This window comes from Oryzias latipes, chromosome 4 (genome assembly GCF_053564925.1).
Source record: "Oryzias latipes strain Hd-rR chromosome 4, Olatipes_Hd-rR_3.1".
Taxonomy (NCBI): Eukaryota; Metazoa; Chordata; class Actinopteri; order Beloniformes; family Adrianichthyidae; genus Oryzias; species Oryzias latipes.
Window position 1 is genome coordinate 32,065,114 of NC_136240.1, and position 26,583 is coordinate 32,091,696.

Below are 26,583 nucleotides of genomic sequence, written 5' to 3' on the forward strand. Positions count from 1 at the left end.
TTGTGTCCAAACAAAATGGGTCTTTATTCAGGAAGTGAAAGAAAGAAAAAGATTGTAATCAACACCCCATTTAATACAAAACCAACCAAAATAAAAAGAAACATGATGTTCGTATTGCATATCAAAGAACCATTCAGTAATAATTACAATCCAAACACCTCATAACCACTTTAGTGAATCTATACACAAACTCTGATTTAGAAATTAGCCACTTCAACAGTAAAATCACAAATATGCAGCTTTAGAAATAATCAACTCAAAATAATATCTTAGCAATTAGCATCTTAAATAATATTCTGTGTTTCCACATAAAAATACAAAATAATACCAATGACAATAAAATGTGAAAAATTATTCCAAGAATTTTGCTACTATCAAACAAAATAAAAATACAGGATAAAACAAGATGAAAGGAAATAGAAATATGCATGAAAAAGTCTTTCCTTTTGTTAGCAAAACACTATCCAAAATAACTACAATCATTTATATCAGTACAAAGATATCTGGATTTAAAAATACTCGCAATGAAAAAACGGGGTTTCTTTTTTTCTGACAGTAAAAAATGACACTGTGGATCAGAAATCTGCAAAATATGCAATGAAAAAAATAAATCTGCATTAAAAAGGTTTACACTGTAGTTCTTACTTTTATACAAACATTAGAAACAGTATTGCACATCACAACACAGATTCGAGGTTAGTCAGCCTTTCAAAATGTGTTTTATTCAAGTTTCAGAGCATCTAGGAGGACAGGCAACCGGGGCCTCGATGCCACAGGGGAGAATCTCAAGTGTCTTCCCAGAATAAAGTAAAACCTTCATGTTTCTTTCCTTCTAACGTAGCGTGTCATGTGCATCAAAACGAGAATCAACTGTGAATGACATGACTCTTAGTCTCTGAACAGAACTTTTGGACATAATTAGGGGGAATTAAACAGTAATAATAGTCCTATTTAAATAGAAAAATACAATCAAAATCAAATAGCTTTTTTTGTCTATAAAAATAGTGAAATAAATATGATTTTTTTTACCAAAAAAACAAAACAAAAAACGGACACACGCAGCAAAACAACAGTGTTTAACACAGAAAATAGAACCTCACAGAAAACAGCACGAGTCAAGTGTTACAGGTGACGATATTAAAACAGCAGGTGACACCAGGGGTTTCGGGGGGGTGGGAGACACAGATAGGGGACCCATGAAGCCATTGTGAATCCAGGTCCTCGCAACGAGCAGATTACATTAGAAATATATTAAAAATATCTGACTCTACTCACACACAACAGATAACTTAAGACCACGGCTTCACGCTACATCTTAAATAATTATGAAAAAATAAAATCTAATTAATCCTCTGTACACTTTTAAATAAGTGGAGCCCACATTTGCACCAGAATCACTAAAGATAATGGGGGAGAATAGAAAAGTAGTGCATAATATATATATATATACAATATATATATATATATATATATATATATATATATATATATATATATATATATATATATATATATATATATATCATCCAAACGTATTGAAGGGCAGGTGATGGGTAAGTAGTCGACACAAACAGTTTAAGTTATTCGACCCAGATAAGAAAATAAGCTTTAAGTTTCTGTTCCATTAAAGTTTTGTAACAGTACACATTTGACGCTGTAACACTGATACTGAGGAGCACACACAGCGGCCAGGGGACACCAAAAGCACGACAACACACTTGATCAGTACCAAACAGACGGCCGCGCTGCCATCCTCACAGAAAGATTGTCCCTCAATATTTTCTAAAGAGTCTCTCGGGGGTCGAGGTGGAAATCAAACAAACAGCATATTGAGAACAGAGCTCCTTCTGTCGCACGCCAAGAAACCCTCTTCCTCAGTGTCAAAGCAGGGCGAGTGGATGAGGAGAGGCTTATCGTCCCCCAAAGATGTTCCTTCTTGGATTTGCGGAGTCACGCAGCAAGAAGGTGTGACGCCTCCTTTAAGAAACAAGCGGCCTAAAGGTGGTTTTTCAGACACCCAGCTCGGTCCTCCAAACGGAAACATCCGTCGGCTCTGCTGGGGCCACACGCGTCTGAGAGGGCGAAGGCGTGCTTCCCCACTATGTTGCAACTAAGCTAGTCTACACTCACAGCAGTCGCACAACACACAGACAACATCAACACAAAACCACTGAACACTACTCTGCTTCTCAGCTGTTTTTATGGGTTTTGTTTTTTAAAGTTATACAAGCCACAAAATGATAGCGTCCACTACGTCTACAGAAGGACCAATATCACTTATTGTATTGATATTATGTGAACAGACAGAGAAACACCAATGCATGCAAGTATACATATGTTTTTCTTTTTAAACTTATTCTGACATAACTTCGGCCCTCCGCAGGGGATCGACAATCATGTCTCAGCTTTTTCTTAAAAGACTTCAGTGGTTTAAATCGTTTTTTCTCTGTGTTGACTCTTTTCTCCCAACGATCCTTCATGCTATCTGTGTAAGCCTATTGTCATCTCGTGCACTCTGACTATGGCGAGGTGACCATTAGTGGTTGAGCGTAAACTGCATTTCACTTTACAGGATTTGGGTACAAAAACAGCATTAAATATAATTCCTACACATCCATTCATATATATATATATATATATATATATATATATATATATATATATATATATGAATATATGTGTATATAGCAGCAATGCTTCCTAAAATAGCTTGTAAAGTATAAATGTGGAATTAGCAGAAACCAGATTTAACTTGAGGTATCACTCTACAGGCCAGAAAATAACCCTATTCCATTTATCTTTAATAAACTCTGTAAGAAGAAGAAGAATGAGCCCATGGCAACAATTAAAAAAACAGCGTTAGTTTCGCGGCAGACCATGTGTCAAATTTACGGTTCCTATCAATTTTGCTACCTTTGGTAAATGACCCGCGGCAGGCGCCAACGTCAGAGAATCAAGGATTTCCTGGAAACAAGTGTGCACTGATTGCACGCTGTGGTTGCTAGCAGCAGACAGACAGACAGGCAAGCTGCCCCCATGCAAAAAACATTCCCGTTTCTACTTTAAATCTCACATACAAAAATAATAAAAAAAGCTACAAAAATCTATCTCTGTTTTTTTTTTTTAAATCTCCTCTTAGAAAAGATGAAAGTACCACAAAAGAGTTGTAGAGTTGTCAGAGCCTGAGATGTGAGGGGGGATTTGGTGAAAAACTGAGGCTTGTGGTGTTTGGCTGCTACAAAAGATATAGAGCTATATATAGTATATACTGTTTAGTGTTACGCACTTGATTATACTGATAGCTTAGGTAAGCAGGAGAGGCAGAATGATGCTCTTTTTCCTGTTTCTTTTCCCTTTTCTTTCGCCGTGTCACCCCAGACAAGTTGCCGCTCTAGTTCCAGCGGAAGTGAATCTGCCGAGGGCGGTCGGCTCCCTCCTTCACCAGGGGCTTGTGAAACTCTCTTCCGGCGCGGGAGTGGATGTTGGCCCAGCAAAACTCGCAGTAGTACTGAAGACAGGTGACGTTAGCACAGAAAAAAGGAGCAAACTTGCCCCCGCAGCGTGCGCCCTGACACTCATCGCACAGCTGATCGTCCAGGACGTACGGCTTCACCTCCACCTTCAGGATGACAAACACACTTTCACTCAAACACAGTTAGTGCTGCATGCCTAACCAGGAGCTCCTTAAAATCCTTTACTCTTTCGTTGATGTGTTTCAACTAACATGTACAGTTGATGCAGGTTTTTTAGTTTTCCAGGCCTGTAGAAAGGCATGGAGAAGAGTGGCAAGTATGTCTTGCAGTTCCCTTTAGGTTCGTGCGGCCGCCACAAGGGACGTCATGAAATTGGAACCTACCATTGTCGTGCGTGTGGTAAGTGTACCGTCAAGTATTTGCAAGGACATTGGTAGGTCCATGCAATAAAGATGTACAGGTGATGCTGTGGTATAAGGTATACGCATTGACTCCTTACCAAAAGTGCGCAAATGCTGCACTCACGAGATGTGCATGTGATACGCAAGTGCCCGTGGGATACCCACACAGACTACGCTCTGATTGTCTGATTTCCAACAGTCAGACTGCATGTTTATACTAAGGTAAAAGCCCTTCACGCTGTATGTTGCAGCATACTCTGTAATCCGGTTGATTTAGCATTATTATGGAAGGAAAACATTCTGAAGAAGCCTTTTTACTTAATTGGAAATAGTAGTAATAGTTTTAACAATAAACAGAAATTGTAAATGCATATTTCATTTATTTTTTCATTTTGATTTATAAAAATGCCCAAAATAGCGGTTCATCGATGAACAACTGAAGTAGTTACAGTAGGCATAAATAAAAAGTTATGACTATAAACAGATTAATGTGTAACATATATACATTTAATGCTTTGATATTGTCGAGTATTGTAAATCTGTATAGAAGAAAATATTAAGCGATCATTTTTTTCTCTGTCGTCAAACTAAATTAATGAATTACAAATAAGAAATGCACTATGAAAGGAAGGTCAGCTCTATGCAGTCCTGCTGTGGATCAGTATTAGGTGATGAATTTTGATGTTTCTGTACAAGCTGCTTTCAGCATCACCGTGACAACAATCTCAGATATTTTGAGGGCTGCTGGAAAATTTGACGGGAATGTTACAGTAAACTCCTTCTCCTGGGTTTCATTTCAGAAAATCTACTTTAATTCTCCATCGTTTCTAGATATGACAGAGTTTTGCTTGTTGCCGAACTTTCAGATTTTTACGGCAAAGTGAGTGTTTTAGGGTTGATGGGGGCTTTTTTTTTTGTTCCAGATAAATTTAGTCCAGGTTGTAGCACACTAACAAATGTACAAATGTGAGGAAGAGGTCGTACCCGCTTATCAATGTCGCCGTGCTGTAGCTGGACGAATCTGGCGCTAATGGCGGCGATGTAACTCTGTTGATTGGAGAAGGCCACCCGGCCCGCCCCTTTGGGATACTTGAGCTCCGGATCTGTGTCGATGCCTGCGTAGCACACTCCACCATAGAGGCGGTCCATAATCATGGCCAGCTCAACTGATTAAGACAAAGTCAAAGAAAGCGGAACTTTAACATCTATTCTGGTGGAAACTCAGATTGTTCAGATTGTCTGAAGTCACCTAAAACAAAAACTTACTTGCTCTCAGAGGACGAGGGACTCCGCCCACAAAGATGGTCTTGCGAGGATCGAGGGGCTGAGAACCGTCCATTACAAAATCACTGTCACTCAGGTTCCATGGTCTTATTTGCACCTTCAGGGGAAAATAACATTGACCATCGTTCAGGAAAAGACTCAACTTCCCCGCTGCTCCTTCAGAGTTTGAACTCACGGGTTTGTCTTTGATAGTGGGGCTGGAAACACACAGGTAGAGCTTCCCGTCCTCCTCCATGCAGGCCTCAATCAGAGCCTGAACAGAGCTCTCTTCCTGGAAGAGCAGGAACGCGTATCCTACAGCAAACACACCCAAGGTTCAGCGATTGCAATAAACACCTGGAAAGCTTTAAAACACGCAAACAGTCCTCCATTCCAATTAACAAAATGCCAGCAAAAGGCCTCTTTAACATCTAACTACTTAATAGCTAAGCTGATTTCCAGCCACTCCTCTGCCACCTCTCTGCCAGGACCAGAGGAGGTCGGGGTTGCTGATAATCTGTTCATGCACACTGATCTCACTGCATTTGTCAATACCTTTAGGCGGAAAGTAGGATTTGCTCTCCGCTTTGTGCGGCCAATCCACAACCAGGTGACCAAAGCGGCGGAAACTTGATGTTATTTCGTCTAAGGGAACACAAAATAACAAGCAATTGAAGAGAAAGTACGCAAAACAGAAAGGAAATTTGGCAGGACAATATGCTCATCGTTACTTTATTTCCACCCTCCTCACCTTCATCTATGTCAGGAGGGAGGCCTCCAACGAAAACCTTACGAGAGAAGCGCTCAATACGCTCTCCGTTCTGATGAGGGTAACAGTTTGGGGAGCTGAGCACTCCTGGGACACCCTGGCTGCCAGGACCATCGTCAAGGAGATTGTCATCGATAGGAAAGAGGGAAGACCGACCTGGTAAAAGGATGAGAGCTCACTGTCAATAACAACACAAAAGATCTCAGTCAAATAAAAGTCAGAGTCTCTTCTTTTTGCAGTTATGAACGAATGTCTATCTTTTTGATGCCAAAAAGAGTTTAAAATGAGGATTACTGTGTGTGGAGTTCAGATTATGTAGAAGACAGGCAAAGTGGACAAAGCTGAAGACTAAATGTAAGAACCATGTGTTCCCTGATTATTATGTCCTATATACTGTAACTATATTTCTTTTACTTGTGACTCTCAGAACATCCAGCATAAAAATCTCTGCCAAACTACCTGTGCAATTCAGTGAAAGCTGATTCCCTGTGGCAACTTCTGAAGGGACATGCTGAAAGGGGAACATTAGCTTGTAAATAGGTTAGACTATCTAACCTTTTTATGTACCGGTAGGTCTAAATCCAGATATTAAAAGGCCCTTATAACAGTCATGCACCCACATTGTTTACTTTCACAACAAATGCTTACATAACGGGCAGTTATGTCTTTTTGTCTCACTTTGCTCGTTATTTCTTGCTGTTTTATGCCTTTTTCACAATTGTCAAAGTTCTAACTGAGCTTTTTTGGGGTATAAATCATCTATTTTTTAAACATTTCAAGTCATATTTAAAAAAAAAAACGTTTAGTTTGCTTTTACAAAAGGACCAGGAGAATCTCCAAAATAATGTCACCTTAAGGAAAAACGTAGCTCATTTGATCACAAATAATTATAAAAATGTCAAAGTAGCCAAAGAAAAAGTAGAAAGTATATTTCTAACTTGTATGCGACCAAAAATCAGATTTTCAACTCGTCATGTTTGAGGCTCAAGACTGATAAAGAAAATCGAGATGGATTTAAAGCTAAAAACAGCAGAGCAGCAGCAGTTCATCAGAAATTTGCCTCAGAGTTATTGGGAGGACTGATAGTGTAGAATAAGCCCACCCCCACTTCCTATCACCCATCTGTTAACATAATCTCCCTGCTACCTTACAGCTCCTCACATTACCAGTGCAACAAAAATTGTGATCAATATTAGGGCTATCCAGCAGTCCAATTTTAAGCCCGATTCCATCTCAGACCAGGAAAACAAAGACGTACGTGGATCTATTTGTCTGCCAGTGGATGCATCAGAATGGAGCAGAGAGCTTGTGCCTTGCTGTAGTTGGTTCTACATCACAGCTACAAGCTTTTTCCAGTGGCATTTTGTTTTGTCTGCTCCTGATTCATAACAATTTGAATAAATAAATACTCAGAAATACAGTTTAAGCTTAATTTTCTTTTTATATTTTCTCCATCCATAGAAAGAAATGCTACTAGAACATGTTAAAAACACCAAAAACACGATTTTTATTGAAGTGGGTCTTTATAGACAGCTCTTTTAAATAGAAAAAAGTGAACAGTTTTATTTTGCTTTTCAGTTACTTTTTCCGTTCTTGTTGTTTTTTTTTTTTTCATCATAGCTGATTTCCTTTAAAGAAGAGCCATAACAGTAAAAATAAGTTTGGTCTGTTTGTCGTTTTTTTTTTTTAAACATAAACTTAAAGCCAATTTTTCTACTTTTCTAGTCTAGGGAAACGCGGCATAGATTAATGTTGGTAAAATAGAAATTTCCACAAAGCAAAAAAGTCAAAAGGTTATTTCTTAATTTTTCTTCTTAATCATACAGGATACAAAACTGACATTTATGAAATATCTGCTCTTTTTGGTTTCAAGTGGTAAAATGTTTGTACAATCTGATGGAGCAGACCACACAGAAAGCTGCAGTTTTTTTGTAGACATACATTTTTTTGAGTTAGAAGAAGTATCTCAATAAAGATGGAGGGAATACATAAACAAAATTGAGCTTAAGATAGAATTTCTGAGTTTTTCTTTATTTATATTGATGTGAATCAGGAGCAGATGAAAAAATAATGTCTGGAAAAGAATGTCTTTGTGATGTAGAAAATACACTGGGCAAGACACAAACTCCCTTCTCCAAGCAGTCAGCAACAGGGATGGGAAGAGGGGCGGGGTTTCTCCACACCAACACTTTTAAAGTAGATTCAAAGGTGATTGCAGTGGGTCTAAGTCTGTCAATCACACATCTCTGAAAACAGCAACTATAAAACATTTCTAAAATTTATTTTTTCATCAGTCTTAACTTAATAAGGAGGGTTAACTTCAGTGTTTAAACAAATCGCTTAAAAATAAACAACAGAAAGCCACAGTAAGCACTGAAAGAGGTCATAAAGAAAAAACCCACGAGGAGAAAAAGACGTGCAGGAGAAAGCTGTATTTACCTCGACGCCTCCCGAAGCCCCTGGCTGCAGGTAAAAAGGCAGAAGAGAGCAGGTTTATAATTTTAAACTGTGGTCATAAAACTTTTAGATATTGCATTTTCATCAAGTCATAACTGAATTAAACCACGCTACATTTGAGAAGGATTCACTTAAGGAGGCTAAAACCAACCTTAAACAAACAAAAAAACATAAAATGTTCAAGATATTCTGCAAGAAAAAAAGTTAATTTACCTTTTGCTTACATGATAATCATATAATCATGTGCCTTTAAATAAATGTTGTTTAAAATTCAACTTTAATTTTCTTAAATCAAATAAAAAATTCTTTATTTGATAAAAGTTGATGAGGGGAAAAACGGCATTGCTCAAAAGCAGAGAATGTCCTCAGCGAACCCCGTTACACAAAGCACCATGTGTGGCCTCAAAGAACTGAGAAAACACTGACAAACAAAAACAAATGATGTTCCGAAAACAGCCTTTCAAGGGGAAACTGCAAAATTCACACAGAATTTCTAAAAAGCAAAACGATGCTCCCCGCCGTCAGAGCTCAACGCTGCTGACACCAGAGCTCATTTCTGACACCAACATGTGCTGAGTCCACGTGGGAGGCAAAAAGACTCTGCGGGGCAACCACAGGGGTAAGAAATAGAGTGACGCCAAGAAGTGCTGAAGGTGCATTCACTGTCCTCATGACTGAGCCGAACAAAGACAGCAGTCTTGTCACGAGTCTCCTTTGAAAGCATCACAAGGGAAGCTCCTCTGTTAGACTCCACAGAAGAAGGATGTTTTGAAAAAAACACCAAACCAAATGACCTCCATTCCAGAATTAACGACTTTAAAACAACGAACTATAGTACAACATTGTACAGTAAAGAGTCTTGTAGTAAAGCATCATGGGAGCTGGAGACACACAGACACACACAGAGAAGGTGCTGAGAGATAATTACCATTTAGCATGAGAAGGCCTTCAGCCCCGGGGTTAGGGCATCCCACACGGCCTGACATGAGAAACACACACATCCAGAATGTTACGAACGCACAGACACACACAAACACAAAAACAAGATGAGACACCCCGAGCAGATGGTGAGGACGGGGCGAGGCTGGCTTTCACGTGGGAAATGAAGGACTCACATCGTGGAATAAACAACTTGCCATTGCTCTTCATCAAATTGGTCTTGATTGACATTGAAAGTTAGTTAAATGTTGCTTTTAAGAAGAAGTTGGGAATAAAGTTATAGTCAAAGATTTTATCAATAAGCAAAGCTCAATGACAGTAGCAACTCTTCTAGATTTCTTTTCCAGATCAGCAACAACAAACGCTGCACATATTTCATTCACAAATGTTTATGTGCAGCGTTTGTTGTTGCTGCTCAAGAAAAGCACAGTTGAAGGAAAATTGGGTAAAAAATACATTTTCTCTCTTAAATTGTAAACATAATATTCAAGATGAGTAGAAGCAAATCTAAAAATGCAGAATTTGAGGGCAAAGATGCAGGTTTACCGTAATTTCCGGACTATAAGCCGCACCCATCACACTTTTAAAGGATAAACCTTTTTGTACATAGCATTTGTCCAGCCCGTGCGCCGGAAGTTTTCTTCCACAACAGTGATGCACCGTAACACAGCGCTAACAGGGCTGTTTTAAAAAACATAAACGTAAAAGTCACTGAGAGCTTTCTTCATCTTCCTCCTGTGCACTGAAACCATGGAAGTCTTCCTCCTCAGTGTGGGATTGGAATAGCGTCAGATATTCTTCTCTCAGTCTCTCCTTCGTTGTTGCAGTCAGTGTCATTCGGAGGTAAATTCTCTCCTGAACTTGCGCTGTTCTCTCCGTCACGCAGCAGACCAGCTTTTTTTTGCTTTTAACGGTTGCTTTTAAGTTGAAAGCTGTGTCATATGCATTCCTTCTTGCATTTTCCATGATGAGGGTCTGCTGGTGCTTTTCATTCACAAAGCAGGAATTTACATTAAACTTGCGTCTTCCACGACACATTTATCATATTCCCCCTGTCTCACTCTTACACTTTCTGCTCGAGCGCCCCCCAGCGGCCGTTAGAAAAAATGCATTAACAAAGGGAAAAAAAATGCATGAATTAGCTGCATCTTTGAATAAACCGCAGGGTTAAAAGCGTGTGACAGAAGTAGCGGTTTATAATCCGGAAATTACTGTAGCTGTAAATCAGTTTTTTGCTATCCATGGTGTCCATGTTTTGTTGAGTGCAGCTAAAGTCATTGTAAAAATCCCGAAGGACATTCTGTTAGCTTAGCATTGTCAAGTTGAGATAAAAGTCAACACTGAGATGGTCATGCATGCTCTAAATAACTTCAGGTCATTTACATTGTTGTGCTGTTATTTTTTTCCCCAAAAAATTCTTAATTGCTTCAGAATTATTGTGTACTGACAAGGAGAAAATATCCCTGCATTGGCTGTCCATGTTTTAGGGAGGATTTTAGATAAGACATCTTTCATATAGAGATGCATTTCCAAGAGCTTTGAAGGTTTAAAACTCTTTTTAGAGGTTTCATGGGACCTTCTCTTTCTAATTTGTCCGAGCTGGTTTTTACATTTTGTGATACCTTCCTTCTGTTTTTAAAAAAAAAAAAGGTTCTAAAAGGTAAATCAAAACCTGCAGAGAGACATATTTTTTTTATATTAGGCCCCAGGTCTGTGGAAAACCATTTTAATCTTACAATGTTTTTACCAACTTATTTATTTTTTTATGCAGTGCTTCAGTTTGTTTACATATGTATTTCTTTTAATATCAGTTTGTGAAGGGTTTCTTTATTGATTTGACTCTTTCCAGAGTCTTTGCACTCACGGCCTCTTGCATCAGAGGGGTTGGTGCTTACTGATACAGGCAGCTCTCTGTTGATGCCTTGCTTCATTTTATTCCTTTCCTAGCCTTTTTTCCCCCACTTTTATTGAAAATCTGAAGCAGCTGGAGGATTTGAGTGGGAGAACGAGTTGAACATGAACATGTCTAGATTTTATAACCATTTTTGTTTCACATAAAGTTCTTTATTTTTTCTGCTAACATTTAAAATACCCTTTTTAAATAGAGGTTTGATAAAACAAATAAAAAATCTAGTCAAACATAGCAGATGATCACCTTTAGACCCACAGACAGTTAAACAGTGATATAAGTTTATATATTTTTTATCAATTCAATAACTTAGTTCAAAGCTTCCCTGTCTTACGATTTAAAGCTGTTAGTGAGAACGCTGTATTGTGTTACCCATGGCAACGCTATAAATGGCAATTCAAGCCCTTGCACACCGTCTTTGCCTCTCATTTCCCTTCTTGGCTGTCATACGCACTTGTGTGTGATCACATCTAAAATTAGACACGCCCCCTTGTCTTTGCTGTGCACACTGGCTCATGTCATCTCCATCTGTTCCGACAGGAAAAACAAGAATCTCTGTTCTAGTGGGGATAAAGTGCTAATAAATGATGCTGCTTAGTGTCTGCCCGCATTCAGACCAATAAAAGCTGCTGGAACGTCAGATTTTTCCGGAGCGTTCCGTCTCTGCTGCGCTGTAAAGTGAGAGTGCGTCTGGCTTGTTGGCTGTAAATGAGCTAGAAGCATCCGTCAGTGGGAGAGGCCGGTAAGCAGTCATTTGACACTGTGGCTCTGAAGAGCAGCTGAGCACAGGAGGCCAGAACAGTGTCACACTACAGCACATTCTCTGATTGCCAAGCCATGAGAGAAAAAAAAAGAAACCCAGGCCTATTTATATCCCTTTAAGTTCAATAATCTAAAGTTAAAATCCACCAGAACTAATTATGTACTTGGGGTATGACTCCATGTTTCTACTTGTTCCTGTTTTCCACTTCTTAGCCAGATCTGTGTGCTGCCCAGGTTAAGCAGCAAAAGGATCAGAGCTTTAAAGTCCTGCAAATGTGCAGCTGGTGGAAGAAGTATTAAGGTCTCAGCAGGGAGAAAATAAGCAGGTTTGGAAAAACAACACAGCTCCAGGGGCAATGGGTCTGTTCCTCCCCGGCAACGAATCACACCGCACGAACATGACCCCCCCCCCCAACCCAACGAACAAAGACAGAAAGGGAAAGGAAATCTTACCTTTCATCGGATCCTGCTCAGCTCGCATGATGTCAATCAGGGAGCTCTCCAGGGAGTGCATGTTCAGGCTATCGTACATTCTGGAGCGGTCCTGAAAAACACACGCAAGGGAAACTTCCTGTCAGCAAGCGCACAACATGATACAAATTCACAACCCTTCCGGGTTGAAAGTAATAAAGCCACAGCTATAAAGCTTATCATGGAGGAGATTTAGAAAAACCTCGTGTTCAGATTAACATTCTTTCTGAATTCGTTTAATTTTGAAACATGGAGGAATTTTTTCCAGGAAGCAATTTATTTCCCTGAATATCTGAACAGAGGAGATAATAGAAACTCAGAGTGGCAGAACTGTAAGCTCTAATTCATCAACATGCTGCACAGACAGTTCTCAACTTTCCATTGCATTAGATGCTTGAAAAGCCACGGAATACACACTAGCTGCAATTTGGCAACACACAACATCTTCCCATTCAAAATGAATGAGAAGGGGGACTATTGAATGGAAAATTTCATGAATAGCACACTAGAGAACACCTTATCAACACACAGAGTACTGTCAGAGTGGACCCTGGATTCCTTTCAAATTACACCTTAAACCGAAATGAACTCAAAAAGCATATGACATAAAGAATATGATATAAAGACTGTCATTGTCGTTAGCGACACGCGTTCAAATGATCACTTCAAATGAAAAATCTACGTAAACGTGCATACGTCTGCTTTCCGGGCTCTTGTGTTCAAACTGCTTTTAAGACAGTCTTTAGGCTCTACGTACAATTTGCACATCCATTGAATGTGCGTTGAAAGTTAAAATTAGGAGGAACTTTGACCAATCAGGAACTCAGACTTGGCAATGGAGTGCTCATGGCATGTCTTTCAATTCATGGAAGCGCCAACTGTTTGAAACCTGATCATGGAGGAGAAATTAATAATTGCGGTTTGTGTCTGGCCGGAGTTATATGACACCAAGTCTTTCATTTATTGGAATCAAGCTGTGTAAGAAAAAGCCTGGAGCAAGATTCACAAGATTTTCACCGCTTCAACATTTTACACCAAGTCTCCTCTAACTGTGAGGTAACTGTAAGTATCTGGTAGCAACGCTCCAGTGTGACCAATTTTCAATTTCAATTTTATTTGTATAGCCCAAATTCACAACACCAGTCGTCTCGATGGGCTTCGTATCGGTAATTGAAAAAGTAAAACATAAAATCAAAAGGATAATGAAAACATAGAATTCAAAAGGAAAATACTAAATTGAACTAACTAAACAGACTAAACTAAACTGGACATCCCTGCCCTTAGACCCTCCTTCGAACACCACAGGCTAAATGTGTCACATGCCCGTTGTGAACGTAGCTTAAGGAAAACCAACATGTCCAGATACAGATTTGATGTGTGTACTCACTGCGGGACCTCACCCAAAGATGGAATTACTGACGTATTTATAAGACCATTTTTAATACTTCAATACATTCAAAACTAACATTACAGTAACCAAATGAGGAAACCCCCAAACATAGATAACAAAAACATATGGAACTTTATATTTGCTGTGTTATTTTCTTGAAACAATTCTTCATAGCAGTAAATTTGATTGTATTAGACAACTTGTTGATTGTTTTCCTTTGAATGGAGCTACATTTGTATTGAACATGTATTTGTGTCATGAACCACGGAGCTGGATATGCTCATGAAGACTTTGCCAAATGCTTCCTGCTCAATGCTTTTTTACTCTGCCATTGATTCTTGTTTTGTGTCTGGTGGATTGGATTGAAAAACATTTGAGCAGTTTAACAGTTTTTTTTTAATTGAACAAACCTAATCTTCTGTATCATGTGAGAGAACCATAGGCAGGATACAGCGGCCTGGCCCCTCCTCCTCATGGTCGCACACTGCTGAGGAATCATCTCAGTCTTCAACCAACATTTACCACAAGTCAGCCATCACGGTTGTATTGGTTGCTGAACAGTACACCCAGACTAATCCCTCAAGTGTTCGGTGGATTGAGGTCAGAACTGCCGGCAGGTCATTCAACCTTCTCCACTTGGACAACAGTATTCAGACTATGGAGATATGGGGTTTGATGCTGGTCTTATCTCAATTATTATTCTTTTTGCTTTAATAATTGGCCCCAATACTGACAAGCCACGTTTTACTATTGAAGGAGATGCTGCCCCACACCATTATACTGCCTCCACCAAACAAAGTTTCTTGGTGGCATCAGTTAAAAAAGAAATAATAGACCTTCTTAAGTCTGTCTCTCTGTGGGTTATTCACATCAAATTTTAGACTCCAGACACTGTTTCGCTAAAGCATTGGTCACATGCATCCGTGCTAACTAAACTAAAGGTGATGCTGTCATATGGTGCCTTAATGCCACACTCTAGTTCTTAGTAAGGTGCGCGCACTGGCTCCTTACCTGTTAGTTCCTGGTTTGGGTTTCTTTGTATTGGTTTTTTGCTTTCCGTTTTGTTTTTTGTCATGTTTGAGTTCTGTTTCCTGTTTTATTTTGAAAGGTTCCCTGCATGTCATGTTTTTGAGGTTTACTTCCCTGGTTCCAATCTCTCCTGATCGTTGTCACCTGTGTCTTGTCAGTCCTGTCTGTATTTAAGTCTTGTCTCTGCCTTCCTCTTGTGCTGGTCCATTAACGTCTCTTCCCTGACTCCCTTCTGCCTTGTGTTCATGCTATGCCCACAGTAAGTTTAGTTATGTTTTCCTGCTCTGCAGCGCTTTTTGTTTGTTAGATCAATCCCTTGCCCTAGCACCGTGTGTCTCCCGTCTCTGCATTTTGAGTCCTTCACGCTCATCAGCCCTCCCAACCTGACAGTCTATATTAATATAGGAAAACAAAAAACATATTAGAAGGATCATGTTTAAGGGGGGGTAATCAATATCATGACTGTAGGAAAAAAAGACGTGAAGAGGTTAAAATGTTTTTGCATTTCTGCTTCAACTGTGATGGGAGAAACACAAGCAGAAGTAATGTATGTGTTGAGTGACAGCTTACTTATTTCCTGTAACAACAGTCTAGACCCAGAAGTCTACTCTTACTAAGCCTGTAGTAAACTGAAAGCTGACTCATCGTACCTTAGACCAGGCTGCCCAACCCGGTTCCTTGAGATCTACCACCCTTCCTGTTTTTCAGCTCTACTCCTTGCTGTAAAATACGTTGACTCAGGTGTGTGTGTGTCCACATTCCAAAGAACTGAGCACACCTAAGGTGATCAGCAACAAAAAATGTCAACTCTGTAGCCTGTATGACAATTGTTCTGCTGTCTAACCGCATGCCAACACACTGCATGATTCCCATACGATGATTGCCAATGAAAAATGTAGCTATGTATAAATAGAGCCATCTAAATTTTGGTACACAAATATCTTCTGACATCTTAGGTTCTTCTATTATCAGACACGGCTGTGAAGAACATAGCCGTGTCTGATAATAGAAGAACGTAAGATGTAAGTTATCAATACTATGAACTTTATTGAACAAACATCTTCTAATGAACACCTTGCTTTGTTTACTGTAAAGTCAACGTTTTGCCATTTATTATTCAAAGTCTTGGTTAGAAGTTTCTCACTACAAATCGAGTGTTGTCATCAAATTTGTAACTTTTCAAAACTGGATTTAGGTATTTGTTTATACTTGCATATCTGTGCCTGGGAATATTTAGTACATTGACTTTTGGTGGTATAGTAATTATATGTATGCATTTCTTACGGTTTATCCATCCAGGATTCAAATAAATCCCAAGACATTAGTGTGGAAACTCTACACACAGCGATGGACACGTTGACCTGGGTCCACTTCACCCACCTCAACAACAAGCTAAAAATGAGCAATTCAGTGGGAAAAAATGAAGTAAATGTTTGGTTGAGTCCATATTTGTGCCAACCCAGCTGACAACCAAAAAAACATTGCTACAATAATACACAAATTTGAGCTCTAATAAAATTGAAACACCGGATTAACAACCCACCCTTCTAACAATTACAATAGATAGAAAATAAAGCGATAATATTATTTTTTAAACTAGACTAAATTAGTTATTTTGTGACATTTCACTTTAAATGGCCTATATCATGAAAAATCAACTTTTTGAGGTTTTAAGTGTATTATAATGTTTATTTCTCACTACAAACGACCCCAAAGCGGTATTTTAGATAAATTCCCGTATTTCTGAGAATTCTTCTAAAAACCTGCTCTCTAAACACCAGACCCCTTCCAATCCACGGAAACTGGCGGATCCTCACATTGTGACGTAGACAAGTGGGAATAGGAAGAGTCTGCGCTGCAAGCCCCGCCCCCAGGCTAACGCACACACCCGCTTTCACTGCCGAACTAGCGATGATCGGCAAAAATGCCTTTATTTTATATGCACAATATGCACCTCCAGCTTCGCAAAAGTTTGGATGTGTTTTGTTTTTCGTGGGGAAGACACTACTGAGGCCAGCTCTAGGTTGACATCATTAAACGGGCAGCACCCAGTGCGAAAGTCTGTCTCCACGATCGAGTCGTCTTACTTCCGGGTAGCAAAATGAACTGTGAAATTAACTCATATTTCCTAAAGAAAATCCATTCTTTAGTGTGCCAAAGGTAATATATTATATATATGGATATAGTTTTCTCTGAAAGGTTTAAATAAAGCCTGATATAGGCCATTTAACAGGATTCGATGGAAACTGCTTTCCTCTGCAAACTGTGATAAAAATGTGATAAAAAATTCATTTTAACTCATTAACCATCAGCTAATTTACACTTTCTTTAAGGTTTGACTGTTGGGGGTGCACAAACTATTATGGCCTGGGGGTGTCCAACTTCTCCCTGAGGAGTCTCCCTCCTGCTCAGAGCTGATTTATCATCTGCAAAAGTCTAAAATCAATTTAACTGAATGGATTATTAAAGCAAGACAAATGTCCACAGAACTATCAGCAGGTTTCCCCGATAGCTCAATGTTTCGCCAGCGATACTTTAGAACAATAAAGCCACAGTTTGAATGAAAACATTCTTTTGGGACATCAGGCTCTTCACTCACTCTAAAAGAACAGACTCTCCTGTCTCTGATGTTGGAAACATGATGCAGCACAGAAACGGTCTGTCACCGACCGCCAGGCATCACAAGAAAAGAAAGAAAGGAAGGAAGGAAAAGACTTGGAATCTGAAAAATTTCTGCTCTGACACTGTTTATGGAAATTTACAATCCACTGCATGGAGCCTGTTTCCTGGAATAGGAAGCCCCTCACTTCTTGGCTCTGGTACCTGCAATAATTTGAGCTCGTAGCAACAGTCGGACAATTTGGTGACTGTTTTATTCCAATGAAATCATTAGTTACGTTTAGGTGGGTCGCGGTTAAAGCAAAATTATTCCTTCCCCTTATTGGTGTGGAGTTTATTCAGGCAATCATTTAGCAAAGAGAGAAATTCACCAGTTGGAGGATCTTTACAAAATATTGATTATGTGAGCAGTTTCTAAACAGATGTGATGAATTATATATGGTAGTATAACGCCCTTCTATCTAAAGGTAGTTTTGGAACAAGGTAAAACAAAAATATTTGGGATCTGTAAAATGTGCATCTGTGTGTGAAATTCAAAAATGTATGAACAAGTATCAAATAATGGTTTTTGAACAAGATGTTCTTGCACAACTGAATGGCTATTGAAATGTATAAGGAGAAAACAAAGATATAAAGATTGTAACAAACGTGAAATATAAACTGCTCAAATTAAATTTTGAATCAGTTGGTCTCCCACATAAGCCGTTATTATAACACAGTACGGCTAATTAGACTTCAATAGAAAGATCTGGAACAAACGGAAGTATTTGGAAATAACTTGATCACATCCGTCAGATCAGACTTTTTTGGCTTGGTTTGATGTTTCTTGCATACAACTTCACTATTGACTTGATGCTTTATAAATAAACTGAAATAAGGTCTAGCAACGGATCAATTATAAATGAATCATTGTATATTGATGTTTAGATCACTGGGGGAGATTGGAGGAGGAGGAAACTGGAGCTCTGTCATTCCAAGCCGATGATCTTTTTACATTTAATCAAAATGTTTGTTCTTTTCAATGTTTGTTTCTTTCAAACGGCTGTTTTTAACCCAGTAAAAACATTTGATTTAATCTGATTCCACCTTCCATTTTCTGGACAGTTTGTCAACCATTGCAAGACAACACGGACAAAGACAACCACACACACACTCTCACACCAAAGAGACAGTTTAGAATCATCAATGACCCTTTGAAGCATGTAATTGATCTGTGAAAAGAAGTCGGAATGCTCAGAGAAAACCCACACATGCATGAAGAGAACAAGCAAAGGTGGACCTCTATGGGATTTAAACCTTGTTAGGAGGTGGGAGTGCTAACCATCACACCACCAAGGAGCCTCATTTATTCAATAATATTCAAATTCAGTTTTAAGTTATTGAAACTAAACTTTCCCAATAGTCTGGGGAATGTTGTGCACTAATTATAAGATCTAACTAATTTGATGCAATTGCATTTGACCTCAAAGAATCTGTCAGGTCCAATTACTTCTAGTGAGAGTGAATCTACAATTTGGTTTCTCTGCCTGAGCTCCTTTCTTATTAAATAGTCAAGTTTGGGCATATATGGATGCAGCTGTTCCCGAGATCCACTCAAGGGAAAACAAAATCTAACAATTTCAGGAGATTTTTGTCATTCAAATTGAAAGCAAACACGTAAAAGGATGATGCCGTCTTTAAAGACCCACTCTGATGATTTGTGTGTTTGGCGTTTTTCACATGTTCTTGTTGCATTTTTTTCTGTGGATGGAGGACATGTATAAAGAGAAAAGGCTGTGGTCCACCCCAAAATTGTCAGTGAAACCACCAATCCTCAATCTCCAATACTTCACAAAGCTGGCAGTTTGTTCCAACTTCTACTTGCCACTTTAAAATTCAAGAACACACATGACCTTGACAGGCTTCCACTGACCCAGTTCTCCAAAACGTCTCTGTTAACAGTTTCTGTCCCACTTTTTAATGCATCGCTCATTTAAACCTTGTGTTACTCAAGCATGTACTCAAACACGCACACGCCAAACCAGTTATCCTCCGAACCACCAACACCAGCTGACGCAACAACGCTAAACACCTACCTGCAGGGGCAACAAGGTGTTGCTGTTGCTGTCTGTGCGAAACATGTTCTCCTCTATCCAGGACTTAGGCCCCAGTGATCCTGCAGAGCGTGGGAACTTGGGAGGAGCGATGACGTTGCTGGAGAAAGGCTTCTTCATGGGCGAGACATGACTGATCGAGCCGGGCACGCCCATGCCGCTCCCTCTGCGGTGGTCCCGGCCCCAGGACATCCCGCCGGAGCCCCAGCCGTTCCCATGATGACTCCCCCATGGAGATGGCTTCACCATGGGCTAAAAGAGAACAGCACAGATGTGGTTAGAGAAACGAAGAGTCTTATTTTTATATGCATACACTTCAAATGTATTTTCACGCTGTCTTATGCTGTAGTTTAGGTCTTTTATTCTTCAAAACAGCCTCTGCTGAACTTGATCTGCTCCCGCAGCGGGTGGGTAGATAAGAAGATTTAGAGCTTTAAGACTAACACTAAGTATCCTGTGCCCTGCAACACCACCACTGAAATGTACACACTCTCCCTCCACCTGTGTGTCCGCTTCACTTGAATAATTCTCATCATCATGTCAGGTGGAAATATGAGAGGGCAGAGTGTCCGCAGCCTCCCCCACACTACCTTTGTGAGTAATGTCTCTTTCAAAACTGCCGGCTAACAGATGCACATGCTGTGTTTGACCATTTCAATGCAAAATTATTTACATTTCACTGCAGATGCAGTCCTGGCACACCCAGTCCTGTGCACAGTGTGCAAATCACATAAGAAACCTGAACCTCGCATGTGCAACTGCATACAAGCAAGACTCCAGTGAGCTTCTGCTGTAGGCCCCCATGGCTCCCCAACTGTCCACCATCACGCCACCAACGTAGTGGATGTTTTCATTTTAAACAGATAAGCATTCATTTAGGACACAGAACCCTGTAAGCTTTTGTATTCCAACTGAGTGAGCCACAAGGCAGGGATGATCTGGTGCCATGTGACTGCATCCCAAGGCCAGCTTCCAGAAAAGAACAACAGCTAGATTCAGAGATGCTGCCTTGTTCCTGTCTTCTCCTCGCCCTTTGCCTGCATAGTATGGTGACTTGAGGCCTTGCATAATGCATCATGCCTCTTTTATCATTTTTTAGATCCTTTATCAAAAGAACTGCTTTCCTTTTCAGACTGTGCTGCAGATTACACACATGCACAACTTTAGATCTGCAGAGTCACAAGCTGCTGTCTAATAAGGGCATCCGAATGGTGGCCTTTACTAACACGTACTGCCCCCTCAAGGTGATGACTGATGGGCTCCACTGGACAGAGGCAGTCTTGGTCCACGAACCATTTTCAGGTGCACCGTTTCGGTGCAGTTTTACTTTCACTAAAGAACAGGATGAGAGATGTGATTTGCTCACCTGGTGCTGGTTGTAATTGTTCCTCTGCTGCAGGAAAGCGCCCTGCTGCGGGTGCATCTGCGGACTGACCGGGGACCTGCGACTTTGCGGCTGCTGGGGGACATTTATCTGAGGCGAGAAAGGACCGCTGTAGCCCTGCACATTAATCCCGGCGCACGGATTAGCTGACACCGGCGAAAAACTCTGGAAGAAGGCCGGGTTGATGGAGGAAGGGATACCTGGGTAGAAGCTGTTCTCCGAATCCGTGGTGGGCATCTGGTTAATAGCGTTGGCGTGGATGGGGTTGATGGAATTGGGCGCGGGTGGGGGAGAGGAGTTGGTCTGGACGGACCAAGGGGTACCGAACCCAGGGAGGGAGGGCGAAGACGAGCCCCCACTGGCGCTTTGCATCTCCTGGGTGGGGAGGTTCGGGAAAGCGGCACCGAGACCTCCGGACAACACACTGCCAGTGCTGCTGCTGTCATTGCCGTTGTTTAGGTGGTGGGCGATGGGGGAGTCCATTTGAATGTTGGTCAGATTAACGGAAGTGGACGATGGAGACGCAGCATCGGCTTCAGCCTCTCCCACAGGAGAGTCGCGGGGCTCAGCAGCGCACAGCTCGGCTCTGGAGACGGGCAGGTGGCTGAAATGTCCCAGCGGCGGAGGCGTGATCAGCTCTATGTGCTGGTGCGTGTTTCGGCTGTGCTGAAGGTCACAGATGGACTGCGTCGCGCAGAAATCGGGGAAAGCTCTCTTCTGACTGAGGCGGCTGTAATCCGAGCGCAGTTGCTTGTTGGCGCGGCTCGGCTGCTCTGCGGGTCTGCTGCTGCGCTCCGGCTCTTCCTCGGCTGACAGGGGTAACTGCGCGCTTGTCACCCCCACAGGCTCATCCTGCATGATGTGCTGATGCGCAGCAGCTGACGGGGAAAGCGCGTTTCTGAAGGGCGAATAAACCGGCTGGACCAGGCGCACTCCCCGCAGGCCGACTACTCCCGCAACGACGAACCAAACAGGAAAGGATATTCAACCGCCGTGGCGTGTCTGCGGGGGCTCGTTTTAGCTGAGAATATTAGAGAATAGGCACAGCGAGGAGGGGGTCTGGCCTGCGCGTAAACTCGCCGTGTTCTCTCGTCTTCCTTGCAGCCGACGCCGTAATGTTTCACCATCTATCTAAAGACCGAGCTATTTCGGCCTTGTGTGCCGGCCTAGCGAGAGCGGTCCATTCCTGTCCGACCCAGACACCCCCTCCTCCGGTAACCGGCTGTGCTGCTGCGGCAGAGGATTAAAGATCTCCGACTGAAACTACGTCACGGCCGCATCACGCCTCCGTGCGCCCGCCTCGCCTAGAGCCTAGAGCCGCAAAGAGGACCGCATTGTTTACGTCACTTTTTCATTATTCATAAAGTGCAGTAGGCCTCCACCCTAACTACGGCACCACTAAAGTGGGTGAGACACATTATAGCTCCATTACAGGCTGACTTTGCATCCACCTGCGCGCTTTTCTCCATGATTTTGCGCTTCGGTTGATGCCAAGCGCTGCTCTTTTCCAGCATAGGCTGCTCCCCTAAGATAATCAATCTGCATGTAATCTGATGAAAGCGCAGCCTTTATGGTCTGCTGTCCATCAGTATTCAGCTCACAACCATTATGTGTGCGCCTGCGCGTCACTTAAGGCACGGACGCCAAGTTCTAAATATAGTTGTCCATGTCAGCGTGTGTCAGTAGAGATGAATCTGTTTCTCCTGTTCTCTGCTCAAACCTGTCACGCAAGCTTCTGCCACGAGAGCTGCCTCTCACGGTGCGTCTCCCAACAGCATGGCTGCTGGCTCATTTCAGTGGATGCTGGGGAATATTGTGTCAGCGCAAAATCAGAGGTTTCAACCTCAGTCTGGCCTGAACAGATTTGCTGCACATCATCCTCCTGAAGACCAGCTGCATTCATTTGCTTGTTGTTCTGACCTTATGCCGGAGCTTATTTGTGTCAAATGATGCTCTTTCTAAGATTTAATCCCCAGTTCCTGAATGTGTTCTTCTTTAAAAATAAAAGATCTTGATCATGGGCAGGAGGAGTCTCGTGTATGAACCACACCCAGTGAATCTGAAAACAGATGAATGCAGTCTGCTATGGGTTGACTTGAATGGCCCATTGTTACCCTCTTTGGTTTTGTTTATTGGTTTTGCCCATATTGAGCACAACAGAGCAGCTTCTGATGTCTTATTTCCCCCGTCCTTACTCGCTATATGTTTAGCTGTGTAGTGAGAAGAAACCCCCACCAAGAGGTCCCAGATGGGGTGGTCCCACCAGTGAGAGAGGAGGAAAGGGGGGTCAGGTGTGGTGGTTGTGGTTGGTTGGGAGTACCAGTGATTAGCCGAGCCTGTAAGTGCTGGAGGGAGTTCAACGGGGGCAGGCTGGTGTCTGATGAGCTGGGGATGGGTGTGTGTGTGTGTTTGTGTGTGTCAGAGGCCTATAAGGAGGAGTTCTGCTAAATGGGTTGGGGGGGGGGGGGTCAATCTCTGACTCCCAGCTGCCATGCAGACCCACAGAATTTGACAAATAAATGAACTTTTATGGAGTGGTGCATATCTCACACCTTTATGGGACATGGTCAATTGTGTGGGGGACCATGCAAGCGTGAAGAAGTGTGCACACACGACCGTCACGCTTGTGGAGGCGCTGTGCCGAGTGACCTGATTCGTTTTAATCAGGTTACGATGCTCCTCGTGGTTATCGGGAAACACCTGGCCCCCTAAATGATCTCAAGTTTCAGCATGTTTGCAGATCTATTTAGGTCTCTGTCAGAACATGGCTGTTGTTAGATTACAGCTGCAGTCGTCATAGCAACAGGTAATCTGCCTTTCCTTTTGTATGCTTGATTACTCTCTCTGACTCAAGGCTCTGTCTGGGTCCGTGTGTCTTAAAAGGGTGGGGCTGATGATATTGATCGGCATTTCGACAGGCCACTCCATCAGGGCTGTTGACTCAGTTTTGGGGTGGACAGGGTGTGGCCCTTTTCTTTCAATCAAAAAATCAGGACAGAGCCTCCTCAGTGAAAGATTTAGATAGTTTCACCTTCCTTAAAAGCAGTTTCACCTTCCTTAGAAATATAAAATAAAAATTAAACATCTGAGAATGCATTAATCACATCCATGTGAACCAAACACTGGGTGGGTTTAAAAGACCTCAAAAATCTCATAACTGGGAGAAATCAGATTACTGCAATAATCTGATCTAATATGTCTTTGCTATTGTCTGTAATCTGATATAAATAAAGACGGTTGACAGCCTGATTCCAGAACTTGTTTTCAAGTACAAAAGGACTTGGACTTTTCTTAAGACATTGTTTTATCTTGTTGAATTTAGCCTAACTTCTTGTGTTTAAATTGTCTGACAGAGTTTCCATTCTACACGGTAAAAACACCCTTTATTCATTCAAGAGAAATTCACAGTTCAGAAAACACCATCTGCTTTTCACTTCAACTAAAACAAGATTTGTTTTACACATTATCAAATGAAAGGATACCAAAAAACAACAACCGAATGATAAATAAATAAAAGGTATTTGGAGTTTTTGATGCTTTCACATTCACCTGAAAAATCCCACTGGGCAGAAACATCTATTAGATATGCGTAATGCATCCAACACATTGGACATCACCGTTTAGATCTCCAGCAGACGACTTTCCCACAGCTGACGGCATCGCAGTCCCATCATGCGTGGTAAACAAGCCGACATTTTTCTTGAGGAGAATTAGTGTTGGCAAAATAAGGCAATTAAATAACATAAATAATATTTTAGAAGATGCATCAGTTGTGGTTTTGGATGGTTCAAAGTCAATCTTTCACGTTTTTGATGATGCAACGGAGGACAGTAGACTTGAAGACTCATGCAACAAGATCCGCACTGATAAAGCACAACCTGATGGTGTCTAGAAAGAGGATCACTCTGAGGAAAGTGACCGGCACACACGCTCCAGCCTGTCTGTGTTGCTATGTACATTATTATATGTATTTCAGGCCATATCTGTGTTTTCCAAATGTCTCCAGTTGGGTTTTGACTGGTCAAATTGTTGAGATAGGTAGGTAGATGCGCTTTTCTGCATAAATGTTCTGTTCACACATGAAGTTGGATATAAATGTTGGATTGTTGCTTTGATGCAAGTTTCTGAGACATTTTAACCCAAAGTAGATATTAGTAGAAACGTTTTCTGCCATCACTGAAGTTGCAAAATGGGAAACATCATCAACCAGATTAGGACTTTCCCTAAAGTGTTTTCTTTACCACTTAGAGGACATGTGGTGAACCAGTCCTTCATCTTCTGACCCTTCACCAAAGCTAAAGAGCAGCAGCTCTGACTCTCCTCTCCCTGTCACTATGGCCTGCAGCATTTTAGAGCAGGCTCGTGTTTTGAAGGCCTTTGTTCCTGTTTGCACCAAGCGTGGCCTGCAGCACGGAGGTGTCTTTGTTGCTCTAAATTGTCCCTTTGTTGCATCTCTGGGCGCTGAATTGCTCTTTGTGTTTGCTGACTGATAAAGCTTGCAAACAGTCACCACAGTCACACACATGTGTGCAAACACAGATACACAGCCAGAGGTGTGGATAACGACGTTACGTCCACATATTTCACACTCACAACCCCACCTGGAATACAGTAGAGCCAGAATAGTTCTTTCTCATGTCCCATCTGATCCTCGGGAGGTCGTGCTCGATTGGTAACTCTCAGGGAGCGTGGACTGTCTCGTATTTGCATTTTTATGGCCTGATGTAGAGAGCTTGTGAGGATGATTAAATTGTTGGTTTCTGCACATCGGGAGCACCTCTTCATACTTGACACACACATGTTCACTGGATTATTAGATTAATGTAGTTACGAAATCGAACCCGTTCATCTTGTTGCTCTGTTCATCCACCTCCTCTTGGTTTCTTTGCGCTTTCTTGACCTCTCGGCTTCTTGTCTCTAATCCCCGGAGTGCACTCTGGTTATTTTGTCCGCACACCACATCTGCCCGCTCTCCTGCTTTCAGCTTGTGTGTTTGTTTTTTTTTTCTTTTTGGGGAGGGGTAAATGTCAGAGTAAATGTCTCCTGGTTGTTGGGCAAAAGCAGGAGCCTCTGTTGCTAAAGCAAACACTCACCCGGACAGATAACAACCACAAGCCTTCTGTTTTCCGCAGGCAGTTTATTTGCACACAAATACATAGACGGCACGCCCACGGGCGCTAATGTCAGACATAAACAGAAGCCGGAAACATATGTGCATGAAGGAGAAACAAAGAGGCTCCACTGAATGGGTGTTTCCTGATCACACAGAAGATGCACCTGTTCATCACAGCAGGTAAGGACATGAGGAGTGGGTCTCTGAGTGCGTCCAGCGCATGAGGCAGTCTGTGTGTGTGCGCTGACATCACTGGAAAGCAGAGCTGCAGCTGGGGTCAGGGGTCAACAGTGTGTGTGGCCTCCAGACGCGGTGTGGAAAGCTGGCAGGTGTGGAGGATGTCGCTGAAAACACAGTGATGACGTATGCTTCCTGTGAGCCGCTGAAAGAAAAGCAGATAATGATGTTCAGCTCTTGTTTGTTCCGTGGGAGAAACGCAACAAACTAAATACATCAAAAAGCGCAATCTACCATTCTGAACAAAATTAATATACTGTACCTCTGGTTTCTG

At 41.6% G+C, this 26,583-nt stretch overlaps 1 protein-coding gene and 1 long non-coding RNA gene across 9 annotated transcripts in view; one reads left to right on the forward strand and one right to left on the reverse strand.

Annotated features, from left to right (window-relative positions):
* On the reverse strand, nucleotides 1-21,817 carry cpeb2 (cytoplasmic polyadenylation element binding protein 2). 5 transcript variants are annotated; one of them, XM_011474452.3, is made up of 12 exons: nucleotides 21,160-21,405; nucleotides 20,942-21,049; nucleotides 19,558-19,827; nucleotides 12,427-12,517; nucleotides 9,292-9,342; nucleotides 8,346-8,369; nucleotides 5,889-6,062; nucleotides 5,693-5,782; nucleotides 5,334-5,452; nucleotides 5,141-5,255; nucleotides 4,859-5,040; nucleotides 1-3,619 (listed from the first exon to the last, which is right to left on the reverse strand). In XM_011474452.3, exons 1-12 carry the CDS (start codon nucleotides 21,403-21,405, stop codon nucleotides 3,392-3,394), a joined length of 1,698 nt encoding a protein of 565 aa, XP_011472754.1. In that variant the 3' UTR covers nucleotides 1-3,391. The 5 variants fall into 5 exon arrangements, with proteins under 5 accessions (XP_011472754.1, XP_011472753.1, XP_011472752.1 ...); XM_011474451.3 differs by having other exon boundaries at nucleotides 20,942-21,076; XM_011474450.4 differs by having other exon boundaries at nucleotides 20,942-21,817.
* Nucleotides 14,851-26,583, forward strand: part of LOC105354006 (uncharacterized) — a 15,794-nt gene continuing 4,061 nt past the window's right edge. For 3 of the 4 annotated variants that reach the window (XR_013655797.1, XR_013655796.1, XR_002290034.3), the window contains exons 1-4: nucleotides 19,712-19,851; nucleotides 19,925-20,169; nucleotides 20,261-20,877; nucleotides 20,975-26,252. This is a non-coding gene — a long non-coding RNA (uncharacterized LOC105354006). Of the gene's footprint in view, nucleotides 15,123-19,618; nucleotides 19,852-19,924; nucleotides 20,170-20,260; nucleotides 20,878-20,974; nucleotides 26,253-26,583 lie in introns of those variants that run through there. The other variant, XR_013655795.1, reaches the window with a different exon arrangement.

What these genes read in the sequence shown, in the direction of transcription:
- cpeb2 (XM_011474450.4), bottom strand. Translation starts at nt 21,817, where the DNA reads ATGCAGGATGAGCCTGTGGGGGTGACAAGCGCGCAGTTACCCCTGTCA. An exon ending in AGGCCTTCTCATGCTAAATG is followed by an intron (nt 8,370 to 9,291) that starts GTAATTATCTCT and finishes TTTTACCTGCAG; the next exon opens with CCAGGGGCTTCGGGAGGCGT. An exon ending in CCCTCGTCCTCTGAGAGCAA is followed by an intron (nt 5,041 to 5,140) that starts GTAAGTTTTTGT and finishes TGTCTTAATCAG; the next exon opens with TTGAGCTGGCCATGATTATG.